This window comes from Pleurodeles waltl, chromosome 6 (assembly GCF_031143425.1).
Source record: "Pleurodeles waltl isolate 20211129_DDA chromosome 6, aPleWal1.hap1.20221129, whole genome shotgun sequence".
NCBI classification, from domain to species: Eukaryota; Metazoa; Chordata; class Amphibia; order Caudata; family Salamandridae; genus Pleurodeles; species Pleurodeles waltl.
This window is the reverse complement of record NC_090445.1, coordinates 1,706,305,857-1,706,333,701: the sequence shown is the minus strand read 5'-3', so window position 1 is coordinate 1,706,333,701 and position 27,845 is coordinate 1,706,305,857. Positions and strand designations below refer to the sequence as shown.

General features: G+C 45.9%; 1 protein-coding gene across 3 annotated transcripts in view; it reads left to right on the top strand.

Annotated features, from left to right (window-relative positions):
* PHF1 (PHD finger protein 1) overlaps positions 1–27,845 on the top strand; it is a 607,606-nt gene that overhangs the window by 559,056 nt on the left and 20,705 nt on the right. For 2 of the 3 annotated variants that reach the window (XM_069241855.1, XM_069241857.1), the window contains exon 14: positions 3,228–3,308. In XM_069241855.1, coding sequence (XP_069097956.1) covers positions 3,228–3,308 — 81 coding nt within the window. The remainder of the gene's footprint in view (positions 1–3,227; positions 3,309–27,845) is intronic. The other variant, XM_069241858.1, reaches the window with a different exon arrangement.

Here is a 27,845-nt window from a genome sequence, read left to right as displayed (position 1 = left end):
ACAAGTATTGAAGACATAAAAGTGGTGTACTGTTCTTATGGCAGGGTGCTGTGTAATTAAAATGTAGGAGATTTACTTTTAAGTTGTTCATGTCCTAGAAGTAAAACACTCCCAAATTAATTTTTCACTGCTTTGAGACCTACTCCTACCATAGGAAAACATGGAGAGTCCTTGTTACATTTAATAAGCTGTAATTCCTAAATGAGAGGAGGTAGATATAATCATGTTTGACACCTATGAACTTGTAATGATAACCCTTCTTTAATGGTAAAGTTGGATTTATCATTACAATTTTGAAAATGCCACTCCTAGAAATTTGGCATTGTCCTGCCTTTAGCACCTGCAGCCTGTCTTAGATCACATGACTGGGTATAGCTGAAAGTTAGAACTTTGTGAATTCTTCCCAGACTGTCACACAAAAGTGGGATTAGCAGAGCCTAAATGGCCCATTAACTTGCTTAATGGTGGTGGTGTTGGGGCGGTTGTAATGGTACGTGGGTTGAGGTGGTGGAGCTAAGCACAGCCCCACTTGCACCTGAATAGGCTGTGCCCTGTATCCTCACAATAGGCTTAACAACCCTGTATTGTCAGTGCAGCTGGCTTAGTCCTGAGGAGGATGGAAACTCTCAGAACTTCAAAGAACCTTTCTGGAAACTTCTCCCACCTTCTAGGCACCATGGTATACAAATAGGGCTCTCAGATCCACTCTTCTGTTCATTACTGGATTTGTGAAAGGAATCTCGGAGGACTGCCTCCTGCTGTGACCTGCTGTGCACTCTGCCAGATTACTGCTGTACCTGGAAAGACTGCTTTGCTGCATGGAGCCTGCCTTGAACCCTCAGTGGCTAGCCCTACTGTTGAACTCGGCATCCAAATCTGCACCCAGCACTACCAGAAATGACTCCAAGGGCTAGTTTGCCAGCTTCCTATAAAATGTGTGAAGGACATGGAAGCACCGCCTCATTTTTGCAGAGGATAGAATCGAAAATGTTCTGAGCACATCAAATGCAAAACCTCTTCCACTTAAAAACTAAAATAGTAGGAAACTCTTGTAGATGCTCTTCTGGCTTTTCTCAACAAGTCCATGTATTCTAATACTGTGTGAAATCAGGAGCCAAGCTGTCAAGTTCAAGGATTGAAGGCTGGGGTGCAGTATCTGTTCCTGAAAAAGTCTAGTCTGCATGGCAGCCTCGTGTGGTTTTGAGAGGTGAAGATCTGTGAACCACCACTGACGGGGTCACTCTTAGGCAATATGAATTGTTTTGGTCTTTGAGTGAGTCAGCTTGATAATTACAATTGGCAATAGGGAAACGCGCGGACAAGCATAAATAAATTCACCTGACCAGTTGATCCATAGGTTATTACTCAAAGTGCCTGGTTGATAAAACACGTCTTGCAAAACAGCATCCTTTAAGACCTATTTGTCGTTCTATTGAATGGTTTTGCTCTGAGTATCAACTTGAAAAATATTGATGCTTGGCAGATAGCTGTAATCCTGAGATTGCTGGATCTTAGCCATTTCCAGATTTTTGGAGCTTCCAGAGGCAATGTCCCTCAATGCTTAGATAAAACATGTGTTGGCGGCAAGGCAAATACTTGAAAAACACTCTATGAAAATAAAGAATTTTGGTGAAACACTCAGAACCCTAGTTGAAATATTTTGGAGTGCTTGGAATTTTGCTTTTGCTTAAGTGTAGTTTTGTCAAAATTGATGAGTCCATTGTTTGAGCTTATACACAGACCCATTGTTAGAAATATTTAAGCCTTATCAATACAAGACAATTCAATGATCTTTCATTCTGATATGGTTGTACTACATGTCAACCGATCCAATGCCTCTTCGGTATTCTTTAAGAACGGTCACTCTGGTGGCTAGAGCAATTCATTTGTTAAATATTGGTACAAGTCTACGTTTTTATACGGAAAATAACAAGGACATAAGGAAAACATTTTGGGCCTGATTTCAATATTGGCGGATGAGTTTCTGTCACAACGGTGACGGATATCCTGTTTGCCAAAATCTAAATCCCATTATATCCTAGGGGGTTTAGATTTCCGTGGACAGGATATCCCTCACTGTTGTGATGAAATAACTCATCCGCCAATATCTGAATCAGGCCCTTCCTTGCTATTTATGGATTGGTAAGGATAAGTGACCCTACCCATAATCAACCAATCTTTAGGTGGATTGGTTCTTGGATTGGTTTATGCTATTAATTGGCTGCCAACGTTTTAAAAAAGAGAGTCTAAAATACATTTGACAAGGGAAAACAGGCTACAGTTGTATGGTTCAGAGGTTGAGAAATGTCCTGTTGTCTGATATTTGTAAAGCCACAACACTGATTCATACTTTCACCAAATATTATTGTTTAGACTTGTATGCCAGATTAGATCCAATGGATGGCCAAACTGTAATACATTTTGCTTAGATCTCTTATTTTTTATTTGTAAAGTGTCTTGGTGTTTATATTTATTCAAGATACGGAGTCTATGGTTGAGTTTGCACCTCTCCAGTAACCAGCCAGCTCACCAGTACCTAGCATGATGAGGAGGGTTGCTGGATTCTTAAAGAAATTCTAAAAGACTATTACTTGTCTGGCTGCATTTCCCTTCAATTCACTTATGTAAGAGCAGTTCATAGGCAGAGTCTCAGTATCTTGTTTTGTTTTTAATCCCATTAGTTTAATCATTGAAAAAGTTATATCCTCAAATCTACAGCTTCTTTTGCAAATGTTTTCCTATTTCAGTGTGCCCTGATCTTTCCTAGCCTTGGGATGTAACCATCTTGTCACTTCTTGTTTTTTTTTTTTTCATCGATATCTAATGGGTCCGAGCCCTGTTTTTGAATCTGTCTCATCTATGAACTTTTGTTTCTCTCTTTACAGGCCATTTTATTTCACTTGCCTGGGATTAGAGAATATCCACATACTCCCCACATTTCCCTGCCTTAATTTATTTCTCACAATCACTCCTCCAAACATAATGATCAGCACTTTATAATTTTTGATTCCACTGAGCAGTCTGCACCACATTCAAGACGAAGAAGCCACATGTAGAGTGGCAAGTTGGTGTTGAATTTAGTGCAGACACACCCAATGTGTCAAAAGGTATGAGTACTTTTCTGTGGACATAAGATCTAAAGCATACCTATGTCAATATTTTCTCTTTCTTTATTCCTTTGTGTACCCTGTCCTCTCATGAAGGCTATGTCTATTTTTCTCTTTAAGCAGTTCGCCTATCAGGATGTTTGCCTCTTTCCACCCATCAGCAAATACATCCAGCTCACTTACAGACTCCTTCCAAAACAGGTGAGATGCCTTTTTCAGTGTTTGGCTTTGTTATGCAAGCTTTTCCTGGATATTGTGTAGTCTTGGTACCATCGAGGTGTTGTGGTATTTATTATTTACCCTGTACTTGGTAAATTAATCCTTGCTGATACTCTTGAGCACTGCTCACTTTGCATTTCACAGTATATTTTTTTGTAGCTGTGCTGAGGGAGCTTTTGCCTAATCTGTGATCTTTGTTGTTTTGTTACACCTAGTGTATTGTTATTCTTAAATGTTACCTTGATGGGGGGAGGGGAGAGTCCAACCAGGCAAATCTTTGGTGGTGTGAAGGGAGCAGTGGCTTCCTGTACAGTAGACAGAACAGGATATCTAAATTTAACTGGTAGACCTTTGCTAGTGGAGTAGAGGACATGCCTCTTTAGACCTGGTAGGACAGCAGGCTTCTGCCTAGGTCTAAAGAAGACCTTAAGTGCTAAAATAAAGAAAAGGCAAAAGAAGGTGAGAAAAATTTGAAATAGGCCACACTGTTTTCATCTAACTTTTTATACTGAAGGCTGATTCACAAAAGGAATAAATGCATAGATGTGAAGTGTTTGTAGTATTTCCAAAATAACACAGCACCCAGAACCTACAATTGAGTAGTAATTTACAATGATTGTTTCATTTTATACCAACCATGTATCACTTGATAATAAAAACGTAATTACTATAATTTGAGGTTGGAGAAATGTACCCACACTTAAAAATGGTGTTGTTCCAAATAGTACATTTTCCATAATTCCAAGTGATTCTGAGGAATGTTTTAGGTGTTTTGTGTACGCCGACATACAACACGAAGCAAAAAATATAGAGATACTCAATAGATGATACCTAATGTCTTGTCTTATCCTGTTTCCACACTTCTCCATGTTGAAAACAGTACCCAATATGGATGGATAGTTCAGAAAGGGCCCAGAAATGCAGTAGAAAAGACCAGAAGGATACTTAGAATAAGGAAACATTTTAGAGCACCAGATTCTGCCCCTGAATGCTTGACAAGCCACCCCAAATGAGACTCAGTCATAGCCACAGCCACACAGAGGCAGTTAAAGAATCACATTATGCCTTCAGATTTTCAGATGAGGGCAGTGACTCAGCTGTAAGGACCCATAAAAGGTCAAGGTCCTCTGGCCAAGGGGTTTCTGAGGAGTGTAGGAAGGCATTCAGCCTCATCACAAAGGACCTCAAACAAAGGAGAAAATTACACTTATCTCTGCATGGTCAGCCTCCCCCCAACCGTCCACTCCACCTTTGAAAGAAAGGGAAAATCACTGTTCTCCAGCATTGAATCTTTCATAGATGTACATGCTTGAATAATTCCCTGTTGTTGGGATGGGAGTCTCTGGTACCATAATAAGTAGTATACAATATAATAACAGGCTTAAAAGGAATGTACAATTACATTTTACAGCCTGTCCATATTCTTTGTTAAGAAAAGAACCAGAGTTATGCATTGACCAATCAGGCGACAGCACTCTCTAGTATCCTCACCACAGAGGCTCCAGTTCCTCAGATTTTCTACCGTACGTCAGGTGATAGGAGTCTCCCTGAGCTCTGCTCAGTTTTTCTCTTAAAAATACAACTTCTACTAGATACTTGCCAGGTCAGCTTTAAGATTTATTCTTATTACAACTTGGAACACTGTGACCATGTCTGAATCTAAAAAAAAAATGCCTTTTTAAGCCATGTAACACATGTGGCAAAAAGAGACTTTATCCAGAAAGACCCTCACAGAGCATGTATTTGTTGTCTACATCCACATCATAAAGTTGTGGACTGCAACGTATGTGGAACTTTCTCACAAAAAACACTTAGACAAGGAAGACTCCTCTTGTGACTACAAAAACATAAATCTAATGAGGCATTCTCTGATGAAGAGAGTGATGACTCTTTAAAAACTGAAAAATCCCACAAGAGAGGAAAATCGTTGGAAGTGTAGCCTTCAGAGCCCCACAAAAAAAGCACTTAAGAAATCTCATGGAAAAGAGATGGTGCCACATAAGAAATCCTCCTCAAAAGTATTTTCTGAGCCTTCAACACTGGCTAACAGAGAAAGTTCTGTCAAGAAAATTTCAAAATCGCTTCCTTCTACATCAAAAATGGTTTTGGATAAAAAAAATCTAAGATTTCAAAAAATCTCCTCACTGCGTCGACGATCTCGTCAACAATATCTTCGACAACATCTAACACCATGACTCCAACTTTCACAATGGCGGCGGTGCCTATGATAATGTCCTTGTCTCCATTATCATCGTTGACCATTGTTTCCTTCAGGATCACAACAAAGCCTTTGTCCAAGAAAACTAAGGAGGTACCGTTGACGAGCCTACCAACGAGACCTATTAATAGGGGGATATCCTTACTGTCGACGAAGGGTCTTAAAAAACATCTTTGTTGGCAACATTACCATCGACAACGTCATCGTCGACGACACCACAGTCAGCAACACCATTGTCGACGAGACCACAGTCGGCAACACCATTGTCGGCAAGAACGGCGTTGACGACGCCACCGTTGACGACATTATCGTTTGTCAAGCCATCGTCGACGACACTATTGTCTACACCACCTCAACAACCTTTGATACCTGTTACTGGCCTGCCTCCTACAGACCAGCTGCTGCTTCCAGAGCACACCTCACCATTAAGATGGGCTGTATCATTTATTTATGAAAGAACATGTGTTAAGTAACTGCTTCAATGACAAACTGCATCTACATCTGGTAGACCTAGGTCCAATTTCTCCCCAAGAATAGGGAAAGAAGGCAGACCACTGGGTCAAGACTAGGGGTGACCAAGACGTCCACAGGGGGTGACCAAAAGAAAGGGGTCACAAAGCCTCCCCAGGGGAAGGGTGGTGAGATATCCAAGGACAAAAACAAAGAGTCTTCTACAGGGCCCCAAAAACCTTCTCAGGAGGGTGGGCCCGAGCCTCTTCACAGTCCACAAATGGGTATAAGGATAAAAACATTGATCCCAAGCCTGGTGTTGCAACTGTAGACCGCATGGACACCAAACTGGAGACCAGGCCAGTCCAAAGAAAAGTCCCACAACAACTACTACTCCAGTTAGTACTGGAATAGCCAGTCTCCAGGTGGGATCAGCATTGTGCCCAGAGCAAATCAGGGTCCACACCGAAGCTACTTTAGTCTCAAAGCGTGGGGTGGATTTAGCCACACTTGCTTCCTGGCCTAATATGCAAAAAGGCAGCAGCTCTTGATAAATGGAATAGAGTAGAAGCCCTGAGGGAGACATGTGCTAGTGTCACCATGGTGACAGACAAACTGGTTTCCCCAGGACAGTACCTGGCTGGACAGACATATCCAGTCACAAAGGCTGCTAATCAAACTAAAGTCTTTCACATGGCAATGGTAACTTTAGAATGGGGAGGGGTCACTGGCAAGAAACAGGTGGTAGTCTCTTCTGAAATTCCAGTAGAATGTCTGCTAAGGAATGATCTGGAGTCCTCAGCATGGGCTGAGGTAGAGCTCAAGACCCATGCAGCCATGCTGGGCATCCCTGATCTGGTGTGTGTCAAGACTAGAGCGCAGGGTGAAAAAATAAGTATTGGAGTCTGGAATAATGGCCTAACATTTTCAAGAGGAAAGGAAATAAGAATGGGGAACCAGCTTCTTCACCGCAAAAGAAATAGAACCTCTCTTCACAGGAAGATGTTCTATCCCCTGAGGGAACTGAGTCCATGGAGCTGCAACCTTGCCAGGTAGAGCTCTTGGGCCCAGGGGGACCCTCAAGGAAACAGCTGTGTAAGGGACAAAGGAGTTGTCCCATTCTTGAAAGCCTAAGACAGCAAGCAGCTGATTAAGAAAAAGGTAACGTCAGTGGAACCCGCAGGGTCTGTTGGGACGATGGACTCCTTTACACTGAGGCAAGAGCTCACAAACCTGGTGCCACTAGGAGAGTGGTAGTGCCTCAGGAGTTTAGGGAGTTCATTCTGACCTTAGCCCATGACATTCCCCTTGCTGGGCATTTGGGACAAACCAAGACTTGGGAGAGGTTAGTCAACCATTTCTATTGGCCCAATATGTCCCAGAGGTTAAGGAGTTTTGCAGCTCCTGTGTCACCTGTCAAGCCAGTGGTAAAACAGGTAGCCATCCAAAGGCCCCCCTCATTCCACTTCCAGTGGTGGGGTCCCCTTTGAGAGAGTGGGAGTGGACATAGTGGGTCCACTTGAACCTCCCACAGCATCAGGGAACCAATATATACTGGTAATAGTAGATCATGCTACCAGGTACCCTTAGGCAATTCCCCTTAGGTCCACTACTGCTCCTGCAGTAGCCAAAGCACTCATTGGTATTTTTACCAGATTGGGATTTCCTATGGAGGTGGTTTCTGACGGAGGTACCAACTTCATGTCAGCTTACCTAAAGCACATGTGGAATGCGTGTGGGGTGACTTACAAATTCACTACACCATACCATCACAAACCAATGGTCTTGTAGAAAGGTTTAACAAGACATTAAAGGGCATGATGATGGGGTTCCCTGAAAAACTCGAAAGGAGGTGGGATGTCCTCTTGCCGTGCCTGCTTTTCGCCTACAGAGAGGTGCCACAGAAGGGAGTAGGGTTTTCCCTTTTTGAGCTTCTGTTTGGCCATCCTGTAAGGGGACCACTGGCACTTGTGAAAGAAGGCTGGGAGAGACCTCTCCCTGGGCCTAAGCAAGATGTAGTGGACTATGTACTAGGCCTCTGCTCTAGGATGGCAGAGTACATGGAAATGCAAGCAATAACCTTGAGGCCATCCAACAACTCCAAACGTTGTGGTATGACCAAAAGGCTGCTATGGTTGAGTTTCAGCCAGGGCAGAAAGTCTGGGTTCTGGAGCCTGTGGCTCCCAGGGCACTTCAAGACAGATGGAGTGGCCCTTACCCCGTGCTAGAGAAAAAGAGCCAGGTCACTTACTTAGTGGATCTGGGTACTAGCAGGACACCTCAGAGGGTGATCCATGTGAACCGCCTTAAGCTCCATCATGACAGGGAAGATGTAAACATGCTGATGGTTACTGATGAGGATCAGGAAGCAGAGAGTGGACCTCTCCCTGACCTCTTCTCAATTGACCCTAGAGATGGCTCAGTTGATGGAATTGTCTACTCAGACACACTCTCTGGCCAACAGCAAGCTGTCTGCAGGAAAGTCCTCCAGCAGTTTGCTGAGCTCTTTTCCTTGACCCCTGTTCAGACACACCTGTGTACCCATGATGTGGACACAGGAGACAGTTTACTTGTCAAGAATAAAATATTCAGACAGTCTGACCAAGTCAAAGAAAGCATCAAGGTGGAAGTCTACAAAATGCTGGAATTGGGACTGATAGAGCACTCCGAGAGTCTCTGGGCTAGCCCAATGGCCTTTGTCTCTAAACCTCACACCAAAAGATGGAAAGAGAGAGATGAGGTTTTTTGTGGACTACAGAGGGCTGAACTCGGCCACCAAGACAGCTGCTCACCCCATACCAAGAGCAGATGAATTAATTGACAAATTAGGTGCAGCCAAATTCTTAAGTACCTTTGACTTGACAGTAGGGAACTGGCAAATCAAAATGGCACCTAGAGCAAAAGAAAAGACAGCATTTTCTGCACCTGATGAGCATTATCAGTTTACGGTTATGCCCTTTGGCTTAAAGAATGCCCCTGCCACCTTCCAAAGGTTGGTGAATCAAGCCCTTGCTGGCTTGGAGTCCTTTAGTGCAGCATATCTAGATGATATTGCTGTCTTCAGTTCCAACTGGCAGGATCACCTGGTCCACCTGAAGAAGGTTTTGCGGGCCCTGCAAGCAGTAGGCCTCTCTATCAAGGTATCAAAATGTCAGATAAGGCAGGGTACAGTGGTTTACTTGGGATACCCTGTAGGTGGAGGCCACGTTCAGCCACTCCAACCCAGATTCTGGTCTGGGAAGCTCCAAAAACCCAGACTCAAGTCAGGGCATTCCTTAGCTTGACTGGATACTACAGGAGGTTTATGAAGGGATATAGATCCACAGTGACACCCCTCACAGAACTTACCTCCAAGAAAATGCCCAGAAAAGTTAACTGGACCTTGGACTGTCAAAAGGCCTTTGACACCCTGAAAGAAGCTGTGTGCTCAGCACCAGTTTTGAAAGCTCCAGATAATTGAAAGCAGTTCTTTGTGCAGACTGATGCCTCTGAGCATGGGATAGAAGCAGTGTAGTGGAACAAAGACCTGGGACTACCCATGCCAATGCAGATGGCCTTTCCAGGTTCTTCCAGTTAGAAAATGAAGACTCTCCTGGGAAAGGTTAGTCTCATCCTCTTTCATTTGGGGGGTGGGGACTGGTTGTGTAGGAAAATGCCCCTCATGGCATGGTTACCCCCTAACATTTTGCCTTTTGTTGATGCTTCTTATGATTGAAAGTGTGCTGGGACCCTGCTAACCAGGCCCCAGCACCAGTGTTCTTTCTCTAAACTGTACCTTTGTCTCCACAATTGGCACATCCCTGGCATACAGATAAGTCCCTTGTAAGTTGTACCCCTGGTACCAGGGGCCCTGTGGCCAGAGAAAGTCTCTAAGGGCTGCAGCATGTATTATGCTACCCTGGGGACCCCTCACTCAGCACATGCTCACTGCCTCACAGCTTGTGTGCTGGTGGGGAGAAAATGACCCAGTCGACATGGCACTCCCCTCAGAGTGCCAGGCCCACAACCCACTGTCTTTGGCATAGGTAAGTCACCCCTCTAGTAGGCCTTAGAGCCCTAAGGCAGGGTGTACTATGCCCCTACAGTGTCTAAGCCAAATCTTAGACATTGTAAGTGCAGGGCAGCCGTAAAGAGTGTATGGTCTGGGAGTCTGCCAAATACTAACTCCACAGTTCCATAATGGCTACACTGAATTCTGGGAAGTTTGGTATCAAACTTCTCAGTACAATAAATCCACACTGATGCCAGTGTGGGATTTATTGAAAAATGCACACAGAGGGCATATTTGAGATGCCCCATGTATACCAGTCCAATTCCTAGTGTTAGGCTGACCAGTTTCTGCCAGCCTGCCACATCCAGACTGGTTTCTGGCCACATGGGATGAGTGCCTTTGTCACTCTGTGGCCAGGAACTATGCCTGTACTAGGTGGAGGTGCTTCTCACCTCCCCCTGCAGGAACTGTAACACCTGGCGGTGTTCCTCAAAGGCTCAAGCCTGGTGTTACAGCACCCCAGGGCACTCCAGCTAGTGGAAATGCCTGTCCCTCCGGCCACTGCCCCCACTTTTGGTGGCAAGTCCAGAGGAGATAATGAGGAAAAACAAGGATGAGTCACCCACCAGTCAGGACAGCCCCTAAGGTGTTCTGAGCTGAGGTGACCCCTGCCTTAAGAAATCCTCCATCTTGTTTTGGAGGATTCCCCTAATAGGAATAGGGATGTGCCCCTCTCCCCTCAGGGAGGAGGCACAAAGAGGGTGTAGCCACCCTCCAGGACAGTAGCCATTGGCTACTGCCCCCCAGACCTAAACACACCCTTAAATTGAGTATTTAGGAGCGACCCTGAACCCAGGAAATCAGATTCCTGCAAGCTGAAGAAAGGAGGACTGCTGACCTGAAAGCCCCACAGAGCTGACAACTGACCCCAGCCCTACTGGCCTGTCTCCAGACTCATGAACCTGCACAACAACTCATCCAGCAAAACCAGCAACCTCTGAGGACTGACTTGCACCTAAAGGACCAAGAACCTCCCGACGACAGCGGCTCTGTCCAAAAACTGCAGCAAAGAAACCAACTTTCAGAGACTCCCGTCCCACTCCGGAAGTGTGAGTCTTCACACTCTGTGCCCGACCACCCGGCTCGAGTTCAGGAGAACCAACACCGCAGAGAGGACCCCCAACTCCAACGACGTGGACACCCTGAGTCGACCTCCCTGCACCCCCACGACGACGCCTGATCTAATAGTGAGGGCAGCAAATTGATCGGCAATCCTGGAGAGGTATGACAGGCAGTGGTGGGCTGATGTATTGCCCTGTTTCTGGACCACCTCTCAGAAGACTCTAAGGTGGAGGTGAAGAAAATCCTCTTGGAGGGAGAGCGCACCTCTGCTGAGGTGATAGACTGCGCTATGGATATTGCAACACCAGCCTTACGGCAGCTAGCTGATGGAGCAGTGCTGCGGCATCAGGGCTGGCTTAGGGCAACTTCCTTTCGTCCAGAGGTTCAGAATAAGGTGTTGGACCTTCCTTTTGATGGAGAGGCTCTGTTTGGTAAGCATGTGGATGAGGATTTGCAAGCCATCAAATCAGATGCAGACTGCAAGGTCCTTAGCGACACTTCAATTTGAGAGGATGCCTTTTCGTGCCTCCAGAGGCCGAGGAGGTTGCCAAAGTTTTCATTACCCCTCGTATGCTATACAGCTGTTTTGGCCTCAATACACCTAAAGGCAACCACCTCAGGCGCCCTATTCCAGACCCCCTCCTAGGGGAAGACCATGTCAGGGCAAAGAGGCGGCCAGACGTCAATGACATGTTTCAGGCTCCGGCTACAACCTTACCACAGAGCCGGAAGATAGGGAGAAGGATATCACACTTCTATCAGAAGTGGGAACAAATAACATCAGATCAGTGGGTTTTAAAGATTGTCCTATTTGGCCATACTTTAGAGTTCATTCAACACCCACCTTCTTGTCCTCCTCATACCTTCTTGCAGAAGCATCTAAAACAACTGCGGCTGGAGGTCGTGACCATGCTTAGAAAGGGAGCGATAGAGAGGGTTCCTTCTTCGGAGAAAGGGAAAGGTTTTTACTCCAGTTTTTTTCTGGTGCACAAAAACTGGGAGTCTTGGCGTCCCATTCTAGATCTCAGGGACCTAAACAAGTACCTCAAACGTCAAACCTTTTGCATGGTCACATTGCAAGATTTTCTTCTCCGCATGAACCACGGAGATTATATGACTTCTCTGGATCTACAGGACGCTTACTTTCCTATTCCGATTTCACCTGCCCACAGAAAATATCTCAGTTTTGTGGTAGCGGGCAGCCATTTCCAATTCAAAATTCTTCTATTTGGCCTGAAGTCTGCCCCCAGAATCTTTACAAAGTGCCTAGCTCCGGTAGCGGCTTTCTTGAGAAAGAAAAAATTGCAAATGTTTCCCTACTTAGACGATTGGCTAATAAAGGCGCTGTCGTCTCAAGCAGCTCACAACTCAACAACGGCTTGCATAGCATTATTCAACGAGCTCGATCTCATTGTGAATCGGAACAAGTCCTACATCTTGCCAACAAGAGTGGTGACCTTTTTAGGAGCAAAAATCGTCACCATCCAAGACCGAGCTTTCCTGTCAATGGAGAGACAAGCTAAACTTGTTCGCCTAGCAGGCAGAGTACAAAAAAAAAGTACCTTCCTGAAGCAAATCCTTCCGAAAATATCACTTCAACTTCCTGGAGTTGAGAGTGGTCTCCCTGGCCCTGCAGGCTTTCCTCCTGAGAATAAAGCACTCAGCAGTTCTCATAAGAACGGACAATACTGCAGCAATGCACTATTTAAACAAGCAAGGGGGAACAAAGTATCTCATCCTAGCTTGGGAATTGCAGTCTATTTGGGATTGGGCCATTTGCAATGGCATGAGTCTACGAGCAGAACATCTACCATGAAGGCAGAACGAGACAGCACTCTCAGTAGACTGACTTCCTCCTGTCACGAATGGGAGCTGAACCAGGAGATGCTCGACCAGGTCTTCAGGAGGTGGGGGGAAACCCAAACTGGATCTTTTTGCAACCCCGCAGAACATCAAATGCCACTATTATGCATGTTGGGTTCATCATCCGGGCTCTTGGTGGAATACGTTTTCGATGGCATGGTGCAGAATATTTGCTTTTCCACCCATTCCTCTAATCTCAAGAGTACTTGCAAAGATCAAACGGGAGCATTGCAAGCTCATGCTGTTAGCTCCGTTTTGGCCCCGCCAACATTGGTTCTCGGAACTCCTCCTGTTCTCGGAGGCGACTCACATTCCGCTGAAAGTTTCACCACAGCTCTTGACAAGAAACGGGGGACAGATTTTACATCCGGACCCCAAATCACTCAAAATATTGGTCTGGCTCCTAAACACAATGAGTCTAATTTTGGCAAATGCCAGAGCAGATAGCACCAACAAATCGTACTCTTTAAAATGGAAGAGGTTTTGTATGTGGTGTCAGAAGGAGCGGGTTGATCCATTGTCATCACCGCCGGAGTGAATATTACCCTATCTCCTCCATATGGCGTCTACAGACTTGGCGCAAGCATCCATTAAGGTGCACTTGGCAGTGATATCTCGCTTCAGACGTTCGCCGACGTCACCATCTCTGTGGTCTTCCAGATTAATCAAACAATTTCTCAAAGGACTCTTTCGAGTTTTTCTGCCGGTAAGGCCTCCTCCACCGTCTTGGCAACTCAACACAGTTCTCTCTCAGCTTATGAAACACCCATTTGAACTGATACACAGAGCAGATCTGAAACATTTAACATGGAAAGTGGCTCTGTTGCTAGCCCTTACTTCTTCTAGACGGGTCAGTGAGATCCAGGCATTGACCATTCAAGAGCCTTTCCTCCAATTTAAACAGGATAGGGTGATACTTCGTATGGACCCCAGGGGTTTTCATCTTCTACCTTGACGACTGGCTGTTGAAGGCCAGTTCACCCCAGGCTGTTTCCCACCTCTAGACTACCGCAGACCTCCTGCATTCACTGGAGGTCACTATAAACGTGCGGAAGTCACACCTGACTCCCTCTCAGACACTCCCTTTCATCAAAGCTGTTCTGGTCACGGTGCAGTTTCAGGCTTATCCTCCTGAGCGGCAAGTCAAGGATATTCAGGCTGTGATACTGATGTTTCAGGCTTCATCTTGGATTTTGATTTGTATGATTCTGAGGCTGCTGGGCCTCATGGTCTCCTGCATTTTGTTGGTGAATCATGCCAAATGGCATATACAGGCTCTGCAATGTGTCTTGAAGTTCCAGTAGGCACACATCAGGGGAATCTCTCCCACATCGCCAGATCTCAGAGGGAACTACACAAGATCTGCTGTGGTTGGTAACAGACCGTAATTGGGTATAGGCAGATCCCTCCCAATCAGAGCTGACAGTAGTGGCAGATGTGTCACTCCTGGGCTGGGGTGGCCGTCTGGGAGAGGCAGAGATCAAAGGCATCTGGTCTCTGGCGGAGTCAGGACTCCAAATCAACTTGTTGGAGCTCTGGGCAACAAGACTAGGAGTGAAAGCATTTCTTCCTTCTCTCAAGGGAAAGGTAGTCCAGGTGTTCACGGACAACACCACCGCCATGTGGTTCTGCAGCAAGCAGGGCCGGGTGGGGTTGTTGACCCTTTTTCAAGAGGCATTGCAACTCTGTACCTGGCTGGAACAACAGGGCACATCCTTGGTGGTTCAACATCAGACAGGCTCTATGAACACCAGAGGAGACAAACTCAGCTGACAATGCTTAGTCGATCACGAATGGTGTCTCCATCCAGAGATGGCTCAAGGTCTCTTTCAACAGTGGGGAGAGCCTTAGTCGAATTGGTTTGCCTCCAAAGAGAACATTCAATGTCTGCAGCATTGCGTCTTGAAGTTTTCCAAGGTGGTAGTCCCTCGGCTACGCTTTTTGTCTCGAGTGGAACTCAGGCCTCCTGTACGCCTTTCCACCCATCACTTCTTCCCATAGTTCTCAAGACGATCAAGAACGACAGTGTCCAAGTCATGCTTGTACCTTCAAACTGGGCACAGAGAGTATGGTATCCTGAGCTACCGAGCATGGCCATCGATCCTCTAATCAAACTGCCCCTTTAGGGTGATATTCTGTTGCAGCAGCAGGGGAGGGTTTTCCACCCACACCTGTCCAGCCTCTGCTTTCTTACATGGAAATTAAGCGGCAACAGTTGACATCTTTTGACTTTCCACCTGAAGCCTATAACGTAATCTTGGCAGCCAGGCGTCCGTCCAACAAAAGGTATACGCCGGTTGTTGGAATAAATTTGTGACATGGTGCACAAACAAGTCTGTGGACCCCCTGTCTGAGTTCCTGTTGTTTATCCTTTCTCTGGCCCAGCAAGGCTCTACTATGGTCACTCTAAAAGGTTATTTATCTGCAGTCTCTGCGTTTTTGATGTTGCCTAATCAACCTTCTTTGTTTAAGTCTCCAATTGTTAGTAGGTTCCTTAAAGGTCTTACTCATGTTTCCCCATCCCCATTCATTATGCTCCACTGGGATTTCAATTTGGTTTTAACATTCCTAATTTTGAGCCTCTCTACAATTGTCCTTTCCGGTTTCTACCAATAAAGACAGTCTTCCTTATGGCCATTACATATGCTCGCGGGGTGAGTGAGCTGCAGGCCTTGTCATCTAAGACACCCTATCTTTTCATCTATCCTGACAAAGTGGTGCTTTGCACTAGAGCTTCCTTTTTGCCAAAAGTAGTCATGGCCGTTCATGTAGGCCAGTCTTTCATCTTGCCTACTTCTCCCCCCACATCCTTCTAAGGAAGAGGAGAGACTCCACTGCTTGGACCCAAAAAGAGCGTTAGCGTTCTTCCTTAATCGTACAAAAGAGTTACGGGTGGATGATCAACGCTTTGTTGGTTATGTGGGTTTGCAGAAAGGTCGGACAGTGCAGAAGCGGACTATCTCCCAATAGGTTGTTCTCTGAATTAAACTCTGCTATGAACTGGCCAAGTAGCAACCACTGGAAGGCTTGCATGCTCATTATACCAGACATACTGCTGCGACCACTGCGTTAGCATGTGGAGGTATAGTCCTTGACAATTGTCAGGCGGCAACATAGGCATCTCTGCACATTTGCCAAATACTACTGCCTGTACAGTCAGATCCTTAGGGACAAGGTGCTTTGCCCATTCAGTCCTGCAGGACTTTCTAGTATGATCTTAGTTCACAGACACGCCTCCGGTGATGGACTTCATGGCCTCCTGCATCCTGCTAGTAACACATGCCAGGTGACATATGCGGGCTCTGCAGTGGGATTTGAAGTTCCAGTGGACGCAGCATCAGGGAAATCTCTCTCCGAGATGTTCCAGATCTCGGAGGGGACTGCGAAAGACTTGCAGGGGTGGCTTTTGAATCCGCATTGGGTCCACAGCAGATCTCTCTCCCTTCCCCAGCCAGTTCTGTCCATACTGACAGATGTGTCACTTCTGGGTTGGCGTGGCCACATGGGAGAAGTGGAGATCAGAGGCCTCTTGTCTCTGGCGGAGTCTGGGCTCCATATCACTCTTCTGGAGCTCCGGGCGATCAGGCTTGCATTGAAAGCATTTCTTCCCTCTCTCAAAGGGAAAGTAGTGCAAGTGTTCACGGATATCTCTGTCGCTATGTGGTACTGCAACAAACAGGGCGGAGTAGGGTCCTGGACAATTTGTCAGGAGGCATTATGCCTCTGGACATGGCTGGAACATCAGGACATTACCCTGGTGGTTCAACATCTGGTGGGCTCTCAGAACGCCAGAGCAGACGAACTCAGCCTTCGATGCATAGCCGATCACAAATGGTGTCTCCATCCGGAGGTGGTGCAAGGTCTGTTTATCCAGTATTGGAGCTTTCATAAATTCACATGCTGTAATCATCCCTGTCGTCGACGTGGGAGTCCCACGGTTCATGAAAAAAGCAGTGAGTAAAAATTTCCATTGGCTATAATGCTAGCAAAATCACACATACAGCCTATCCATATCCTTTTGTAAAAAGAACCAAACTTGACTTATGACCAATCAGGCTCCAGCACCCTCTAGAATATTCCCCAGAGAGGCTCATTCGCTCAGATTTTCTACCGCACATCGTGTGAAGGGAGACTCCCTGAGCTCTGCTCAGTTTTTCACCCTCTAAACAACTTTTTTCTTCAGAAGATGTCTGATTCTTCCAGAAAAGGCCTTTTCCGCCCTTGTAAGACCTGTGGCAAGAAGAGGCTACGTGTGGATGATCCACATAAGCACTGTTTATATTGCTTACATTCTGTACATTCGGTAAAAGACTGTAAGATGTGCCGCGCCTTCTTTGCGAAGACCCTTAGAGACAGGGAAGGAAGACTGTTAATCTGGTTACAGGCTAAATCCTGTACTTCTGGTGAGGAGAGTGATTCAGAAAGACCTCATAAAAGGTCCAGATCTGCAGACCCGGGGCAGGCTGAGAAATCCCGAAAACTTCACAAAACGCACCATAAGGAGGGTGCCAAGAACATACAACGCTCAATTTCATCTGAGCCATCCTCTCCTCGTCACAAAAAGGAGTCCTGCCACTGTTCTCCTTCATCAGAACCTTCCACTTCTGGAAAGGTTTCACTTAAATTCAAGACGACGACGACACAACCAGTGACGACGACAGTATCCACAGTTACCATCTCCACCGTCTTGTCGACGAGACCGTGTGTTATAAAGGCTCTGATTCCTTCAGTCAGAGTAACTGATAAGTCACATCCGCCGTTGGAGCCGTCAACGAAAGCTGCTCCAGAAAAGACCTCGTCATTGAAGAGTACATCGATGAGAACATCGACGGCAAGGGCACTGTCATCGACGAGAGCATCCTTGTTGACACGATCGTCGACGAGACGTTGCTGGTGGAAACATCGTCAACGACGCCACCTCTGTCGACGGGACGATCGTCGTCAACACCATCGACAAGGCCATTAGTTACTGTCAGTCGAGGCAGTGTGATCCCGATTTCCTGTGGATCTCCGACCTTCAAGCCACAGTGAAAATTACCACGATGTCTAGGTCTACTCTTTACCCGGCAGATACATCACCAAGTAAGGTAACATCCTTACTTCCTAGACACATGCTAGGCTGGGAGGAGTCAGATGAAGGGCCGTTTGGTGATGCGCACAGCCAATCCCAGTTACATGTCAAATATCAGGAGAAGGATGATGAGGATGAGTACGAACAACAGCATCAGTCATATTATACTCATCAAAGACGTTATTATGAGCCTTTACATCAGCCAAGAGACACTGTGCAAATGCCTGCCTCTTTAATTCAAGACTTGCAGTCTGTTACAGGATTATAAGAGGAGGTTTCCAACCGCAGCTGAGACACAGCCTCTCCTGCTACACCAAGGAGTATACCTCCACCTCCAGCAACTCCCAGGCTTATACCTCAGTCTAAAATAGCTGCCTCTCCCAGAGAGGACGTCTCCTCTTCAGAAGATGAAAGACAAGAAGGAGAGACTTCAACACCCCAACATCCTAACGATGAATGGGATGAATATTTAACTCCTACTCCATCACCACCACCACCTCCTCATCCATCAGATTCTCCACCGGAGGATATAGGAGGTTTTCATAATTTAATGGACAGAGCGGGCACACGGTTTCATTTACTGACATCTGTCTCACAGTCAGAATGCTTCCTCTATGACTTTAAAGAAAAAGCAATAAAGTCGGTGAGGGCAATTCCAATCATAGACTTTATTTGGAATGAAGGCATTACAATTAATCCACAAAAGCTGGATAAAAAGTATAAGGCTACACAGGACTCTCCAGCATGTTTGACAGGGCATCCAAAGCCAGATTCTGTCGTTTCCTAGGCTGCCCAAAGGCATTCCAAGAAGCCGTTGACGCCTATATCTACTCCTCCAGATAAGGTAGGCAGGCGCCTGGACAACATGGGCAAGAGATTCTCGGCCATGTCAGCTATAACTGTCCGTGCAGCCAACCCTCTAGCGGTTTGGGTCGCTATGATCGCCAGATGTGGTCTGACTTGAACGCCTTCATAGAGCTCATAACAGAACAAACAACCTGAGGCACGTAAGATTCTGCAGAGGGAAAACCTACTTCGGAAGAGATCATCGACTGCGCTTTAGATATCGCCTCCACTGGCTTCCGGCAGCTTGCAGGAGCAGCTATAATGCGCCGTCTGGGATGGTTGAAAGCAATCTCTTTCAGGCCAGAGGGCCAGTCCAGGATATTAGATATGCCCTATGATGGAGAAACTCTATGGCAAGCATATAGATGGCGCCTTACAGGCCATCAAGACTGACACGGACACTGCTCGTTCTCTGGGTACCCTGCAGTACAGGAAACAGCCCTTTCGGGGAGCAATAGGTAGGGGTTTCTCTATGTTTCATGGCTCCTATGGTAGGAAGTACCAACAGCCACAATACAGACTGGCCTATCAACAGACTTATAGACAACCATCCACAGCCTCCTACATCAGACAGGGTGGGAGAAAGAAACAGAGCTCTCAAACCCAGGATCAACCTTGCAAGCAGTGATTCTTGTCTGGCACTGGCTACGCTTCCATATTTTCCACAATTCCACCAAGTCGGAGCGAACATCTCGAACTATCTTCAGAATTTGAAAACCTTAACATCGGACAAATGGGTGCTGGATATAGTGGCTCAAGGTCATACGCTGAAATTTGTACAAAAAACACCACTCCACCCGCCGGGAAAATCACAACCACTTCATCTTCACTTCCTTCAGCAAGAGGTTTTCCTAATGCTCTCCAAGGGGGCGATAGAAGAGGGGGAATGGAGACCAATCCTAGACCTCAGAAAATTGAACAAGTTTCTGAGGAAACAATCCTTTCGTATGATCACACTGTCTGATATTCTGCACCTTCTTAACCCGTGGAGATTACATGACCTTGTTGGATCTTCAGGATGCCTATTTCCACATAGCGATAAATGCAAAGCACCACAGATATCTCTGTTTCACTGTGGCCGGTGCCCATTATCAATTCAAAGTTCTCCTAATCGGTTAGTCAATGCCAAGAATCTTCACAAAATGTCTCGCTCCGATAGCAGCTTTCCTTCGCAACAAGGGATTTCAAGTCTTCCCATATCCTGACGACTGGTTGATAAAGGCTCCTACATCACAGCTGGCATCCAAAGCTACCAAAGCCTGCCTAGGACTATTTCACAATCTAGGCCTAACAGTAAACTTCCAAAAATCGCTCACTCTTCCGACACGCAAGATAGTCTTTTTGGGTGCAGAACTCAACACCGTCAAGAGCAAGGATGATGTTTCAAAGGCACAGCAACAGAAACTGACCAACATGGCTATCAGGGTCGCAAAAAAAAGGTCAGTTTCAGTACGAACATTCAAGTCACTCCTAGGAATGATTTTCTCATCAATCACCTTAGTCCACCTAGCAAGGTTGAAAATTATACCATTTAGGAGGAATTGCAGCTACAATGGACCCAATCTCAAGGATCCTTTGAGGAGTCCATCAGTATTACACCAAGGATGGCAGAGGCTTTGCGGTGGTGGTCCCAGACCTACCATCTCTCTCAGGGATTGACCTTTCTAACTCCAATGACAGATTTAATTATCACAACAGACGCTTCATTGGAGGGCTGGGGAGGTCATCTGCAAGACATGTGCATTCAAGGAAAATGGTCAAGCGCGCAGAAGAGACTGCACATAAATCTGCTAGAGTTAAAGGCAATATTTCTTACACTCAAAGCGTTCTTTCCTCGGATTTCAGGATCTTCAGTATTGGTCCGCACAGACAACACAACAAGCATGTTCTACGTCAACAAGACGGTAGGAACAAAATCTCTTTCCCTCTCAAGAGAAGCTCTGTCTCTGTGGGAATGGCTCACACTTCACAAGGTTTGTCGGAGAGTGGAACACCAGGTATCAGCAACGCCCTAGGAGACTCTCTCAACAGAACGGATGACAACTGCCATGAATGGGAACTCTATCAGAGGGAACTGGACAACATCGTTCTATGCTGGGGACAGCCAACCCTGAATCTATTTGCCACCAATCAGAACACCAAATGCCAATTTTACGCCAGTCGATACCCACTCCAAGGGTTGTGGGGGAATGCTCTTTCGATATGATGGTCCAGGATCTTTGCATACGTTTTTCCTCCCTTCCCATTAATCCCCAGGCTTCTGAAGAAGATGAAATCAGAGGGTTGCAAGCTCATACTCAGCTCCCAGGTGGCCCAGACAGTACTGGTACACGGAACTCCTTCTCCTGTCAGTGGCCAATCCCTTATGACTTCCCTGCAAGCACGACCTTCTAACGGAGTGTCATGGTCAGATATTTCATCCAGATCCAGCATCTCTCCAATTGCACGCAAGGTCCTGAATTTCATGGCATGAGCATTGATGAAGAATACAAAGTAATTTTATCCAAAGACTGGGCTCGGTCATGCATCTGTTAAGGTCCATTTGGCTGCTATATCATCTTACAGACGTTCTGCGGATACGCCCTCCCTTGGTTCATCCAGGCTAATAAAATAGTTTATGAAGGGTCTGTTTTACACTTTCCCTCCTGTGCGACCACCTCCTCCTCAATAGCATTTAAACGTAGTCCTTTCACAATTAATGAAAGCCCTGTTCGAACCTGTTCTCAGAGTGGATCTGAAATATATTACATGGAAGGTAGCAACTCTACTTGCTCTTACGTCCACAAGAAGAGTCAGTGATATACAGGCCTTTACCACCAAGGAACCCTACCTTATTTTCTCAGACGACTTTGTTCTTCTTAGAACAAACCCAAGTTACATCCTAAGGTGCCTCCATCTTTTCATCTTAACGAACCAGTGATATTAAGAACCTTTTTTCACGAATCCATCAACTGTGGCGGAAAGGATTCTCCACACACTGGATATCAAACAATGCTTGAAGTTCTACCTTCAGCGTACTAAACAACTCCAGAACACAGACCAGCTACTAGTGTCATATGTCGTCAGGGTACAGGAGTTACTAAAGCTTCGATAGCTCGTTGGATTGCATCTACCATTCAGTTTTGCCACACAGAGGCTGGAAAACCATTAACCTGTTGTCTGAAAGCACACTCTACAAGAGCAGTTTCCACATCAGTTGCTCTATTTCAAGGGATCGCCTTGGACAAGATATGTCAGGCTGCAACGTGGAAGACTATGCATTCTTTCGCGCAGCATTACTGTTTGGAATCAACACAAAGCGCTGATTCACTTGTTGGACAGGCGGTCCTATGTCATCTTTTTCATTGTGGTGAGATTTTTACTTGAATGTGTATATCTAATTCTATATGTAATAGTTTATAACTCCTACGCAAATATTGCGTGATATATATATATATATATATATCTCTCTCTCTCTCTCTCTCTCTCTCTCTCTCTCTCTCTCTCTCTCTTTTCAATACTGGATAAGAAAACAAGTTACTTACCTGTAACTACAATTATCCAGTATTTGTATCTATCATTGGAGAGAGCCTTGGTTAGATCTGTTTGCCTCTGCAGAGAACGCGCAATGTCAGCTGTTTTGCATGTTGGAGTTTCCAAGGCTGCACTCGCTCGGAGATGTCCGGCCTCCTTTCCGCCTATACTACTTCTGCCCAGAGTTCTTAAGAATATCAGGAATGACCAGGCTCAAGTTATCTTAGTGGCTCCGGACTGGGCACGGAGAGTATGGTATCCAGTGCTATTGAGCATGGCCACCGATCCTCCACTCACTGTCTCTTTGGGAGGATCTTCTGTCGCAGCAGCAGGGGACGGTTCTCCACCTGAACCTGTCCAATCTCCGCCTTCATGCATGTAGATTTAGCGGAGGCACTTGACAGCTTTTCACCTTCCACCCGAAGTCTGTGACGTTATCTTGGCAGCCAGGCGTCCCTCCACCAAAATGGTATATGCCTGACGTTGGCATAAATTTGTGCCATGATGTACCAACTAATCTGTTGATCCCCTCTCTGCTCCTCTTTCTGATGTTCTTTTGTTCATTCTTTCTTTAGCGCAGCATGGCTGTGCTTGGGCACCCTTAAAAGGTATTTATCGGCTATTTTGGCCTTTCTTATGTTAGCTGATCAGCCCTCACTCTTGAAGTCTCCTATTGTCAATCGATTCCCTAAAGATCTCACCCATTTATTCCCTCCCACTCCATTTATCATGCCTCAGTGGTACCTCAATCTTGTCCTTACTTAATGTGTGATGCCTTTGAGCCGATGCACAATTGCCATCTATGGTTCCTCACTTTCAAGACTTGTTGCCATCACTTCTGCTCGCAGAGTGAGTGAGCTTCAAGCTCTTTCTTCAAAGCCCCCATACGTGTCTGTTCACCCTGACAAAGTGGTGTTGCGGACTAAGGCTTCCTTCCCAAGGTTGTTACGCCTTTTCATGTAGGCCAGTCCATCACCTTGCCTACTTTTTACGCACCCCCACATCCTTCTCTGCAGGACTTTCTAATATGATCTTGGTTCGCAGCCCACCTCCGAGGATGGTATTGCTTGGGTATCTATTCTAAAGTATGGAATCTGCACTAGAAGTCTCTATCAGATGTACAAGTTACTTACCTTCGGGTACGAAATATCTGGTAGCGACATATTCTAGTTGCCGATTCCTTACCGGCCCACCAATCTTCCCCGCTTGCGAACTGATTTCTATGGTCCCCTTTCAGGTCCTTAGGTCTGGTGCACCAATCTCAGTGTTCTTAGCGGCTCTGGGCTTTGGCGTGGAAAGTCGTTAAAAGAAACTGTTGTCACTGCGCTGAGGCGGCGTCTATGTACTACTCCCGATGTCATCACAGCGACTACGACGCCAACGATGCCCTCGGAGTCGACTGATGCCACCTACCGACGCAAAAGGGTTTTGCTCGAAGAAAAAATCTCCAGATCCAGTCTGACGCCTGGGGTAAAATTCTAAGATAAGGAATCTGCAACTAGAATAGGTCTCTACCAGATATTTTGTTATCAAAGGTAAGTAACGTGTACATTAATTAATTTATATATATATATATATATACACACACACACACTTTTTTACAATATGTATAAAGAACTTTTAAAAATTGTTTTAAAACGTATGCATTGTAACTAACATACAGTATCCCCTAAAAACAAAGCCATCTGGTGAAAGCAAAATTAGAAAAAGTGAGAAAAATTAAGACATAAAGGGTCATCTGTTTCACAGTTGCCAATCCACTTTTGGATATCAAAAGAGAGTCATGATGTATTTAATTTCTCATCTATGATTTCCCTGTGTCAAACAGATTCGGCACACACATGTCAATGTGTTTTGGTGGAATTATCAATATTGACCACCTTCTTCAGGACAGTACAAAGAATTCAGTCTACCATAAAAATTCTAAATCACTTTATCAATGGAGAAGACCAAGATTGCTCATTCATGGCCTTTATAGAAATCATCCAATGGTGAAAGTCCTCTCTAAAATCAGGAGATCACATACGGATATTTGTCTTGTAGTGGATTTCCATGTATATTGTTAAGCGTTGAATAGTTCTGCCCGCCGGCGAGGACCCCGGAGCACGTTTTCCAATATAACTTCTTAAGTGTTCATGTTCGCCTTACTTCAGGAAGGCCTGCAAAGTCACTTAAGAATGTCCATATGCAGCCTAGAGGAAAGGCTACATCCAGTTTGCTTTAAAAAGGACAAAGTTAAGGCACATGCATTCAAATACATGAATGAGTTGAAAATTCAGGAGAGAAAATCCTTTTTATATTGCAAAACAATGATGGAGTGCAGGGCAGTGTGGCCCTTAGGCTGCCATTATCAGTGAAGACAAAGGAGACTATGGCTTTAAGAACAGCCAGACCTCCAGTGTCCCAACATGCCTCGAGTGAGGCAGTTACCTCAGTTCTTTTTTCCAACTCCTGCTGACAGGACTCTGGAGCTTTGAGCTCGACCTTTTTAGTTTTTTTTTTCTCCAAAAATTCAGTGAAAATTTCAGTGACAACTGTTTCACTCGATGTCTTTTGACTTTCTTTCTTCAATTTGGTCTTTCTGACTGGAATAAGGCTTTTTTTCTCAGTAAAATGCCTTCTCTATTTGACAAAGGCCCAAGATATGGCAGGAAAAAGGTCAAAACAGACTTTCATGACGTCTGTATCATCTGCTTACCATCTTCACACCACCCTGCCTCATGTAATATCTGCAGGTCATTTTCCAGACGTACCCAGCGCATCAGGGAGAAGATTTGCTTTCAAGGAAAAGCAGAAAGGCTACGCCAGCAAAGAAGCTAGTGGGACCTCTGAGCGAGGTGAAGGTCAGTCTTCCACCAGAGCTCTTCCCTCAGCCTCCAGTGGACTTGGAAGGTCTGAGAGGCATGTTTGTGGCGGAAACCGTTTTCGTCCCCGTCGACATCGAGAAGATAGACGTCGAGAGCAGGTATGGCGCCCATTTGTTCGCCGTCGAAGTCTGGCTCGACGTTGCATAAACGTCGCACAACGTTAAGAGACCGCAGCGTGACGTCGAGGATTCCGGATGCTCAGTGCACAATGTCGAGGAGTGTGTCGATAATCGGTGGACTCGACATCAAGACGAAGGAAATGTCGCTGTCACAGTCTGACGTCGAGGACACAGAAAACTATTAAAAGAGAAGGATTTATTCTTCGTCAGAGCCACAACCTTCCAGAGAATTTTCTCCTTCGCTGGTTCTCCTTCCTTCATCTCCGTCTCCTCCTCCCACTACCTCTCCACCTCCGGCTGCAACTCCGCATCCGCAAGATCTGCCTGCCCCCTTGTCGGCTTCTCCACTGCTCCAGGCACCTACACCCCTTCCGATGCCTTAAGTACTGAGCATCACTCCAGCTCCCAGACTGTGCTCAAGATCGCGCCACCGTTCACATCATAGCTATCAATGGCATCTGGCCATTCTACAACAAGATCAAGACACTCTCGTCACAGATAGCGACAAAGGTCAAGGTCATGTTCTTTCCGACGCTACAATGAAGACTCCTCATCGTCTACCAGAGACTATTCACCTACTCTATCTGACTTGCCTCAACCTCGTACGTCACCAGTGGACGACGTTAATACCGTTCAGGAAGTCTTAGTTCGAGGAGCAGCAAAACTTTACATTCCAATTGCTGTCCCAACATCAGTAATTTTTTTAATGCTGCAGCATCATTCAGCCTCAAGACCTTTACTTCCTCTGGTACCGGGTCTTCTAGAGCCTGCCATGGAAGTCTTCCTTACACCGGCCACAACAAAGTGTGTTTCTTCCAGACTGTTAAAAAAAAGTACCGTCCTCCGGAACAAAGACCCTTTCTTTCTGTGCTCCGACCCCCCACCTAATTCAGTGGTGATCCTGGCGGCCTGTAAATCTCACGCCACTTCTCCGTCTGCTACCTCTCTGCCGGTCATGGAGAGTAGAAAGGTGGATTTGGCAGGCTACAAAGTATAGTTCGGCGGCAACATCCATAAAAGCAACAATCGCAACAGCCCTATGAAAATAAACGATAGAGCCTTGTGGGACTCCCTGCTCCAATTTGCTGACCATCTCCAGAGAGATCAGAAAGAGGATTTTTTTAGAGATTGTAAAAGAAGGTGCTATGGTCTCCAACCAGGTCATTAGGGCAGCAGCGGACTCATCCCTGCTCTCGGCACATGCATACTGCCATGGGATATACTTAAGGAGGCATGCATACTGCCATGGCATAGCCTTAAGGAGGCATGCCGGGCTGCGTCTAACGTCCCTAAAACTAGATGCTCAGCAACGCATTCAAAACTTGCCATTTTCAGGATCTGCCCTGTTTGGCTCTCATGCCGATGATTAAATGGCAAGAATGAAGGCAGAACTGGACACTTTGCAAGCGGTAGGTCTTGAAAACTCTAAAGCCCGAAGATCCTTCTGTCCCTTCCAGCACCGCTACCCTACTCAGAGGGTTCAAACCCCTCAGTGGCTGTCTAATAGATCTCAGCAGGAGTTCCAAAGAGCCTACCAGACTCAAAGGAAATAACAAAGAGGACGAGCAGCACACCAGCCTACTCAGGGAACTCGTCAACAACCAGCCACAAAACCCTGAAAGCTTTCTTCCCCCGAGTCTGTTAACCACCCCGGTGGGAGGGAGCATCACCAATTACTTGACAGAGTGGCAACGAATTACAACAGACACTCGGGTCTTAAACATTGTGCAGAATGGGTATTGTCTCAGATTTCCCACTCCAGTGCCATGCATTCCGCCAAAGGCAACCACTTCTCATCACACCCTCCTAAAGGCGGAATTTTCCATATTGATAGAAAAGAAAGCAATAGAACCAGTTCCTTTCAACCAGAGGGGAAAAGGCATTTATTCAAGATACTTTCTCATTCAAAAAAAAGACAAAAAGGAATTCAGACCCATTCTGGACCTCAAGGTTGCCAACCATTGGATCAAAAAGGAAAAGTTCAGGATGTTGGCCCTACATCAAATATATCCCTAAATTCACCAAGGGGACTGGCTTTGCTCAGTCGACCTACACAACGACTACTTTCATATCCCCATTGCCAAAAAACAGCAAAAGTTCCTGCGATTTGTGGTGGGGAAACAACACTACCAATACACTGTCCTTTCATTTGGTCTCAAGTCAGCACCCAGAACTTTTTCCAACTACATGGCTGTTTGTAGCAGCACATCTTCGAAGGCACTGAATATTTGTCTACCCATATCTGGACGACTGGCTTATCAAGGCAGCCACCTTTCCAGAAGCCCAGCAGCACTTCAATTGGACATGCGATCTTTTGCATCGCCTAGGTCTTCATGTAAATTTTCTCAATTCCATGACAAAACCTGTCCAGAGACTGCACTACATAGGAGCTACCATAGACATGCTGCAGGGAAAAGTGTATTTTTGAGAGGAACGACGCTTATCGATACTACAGAAGT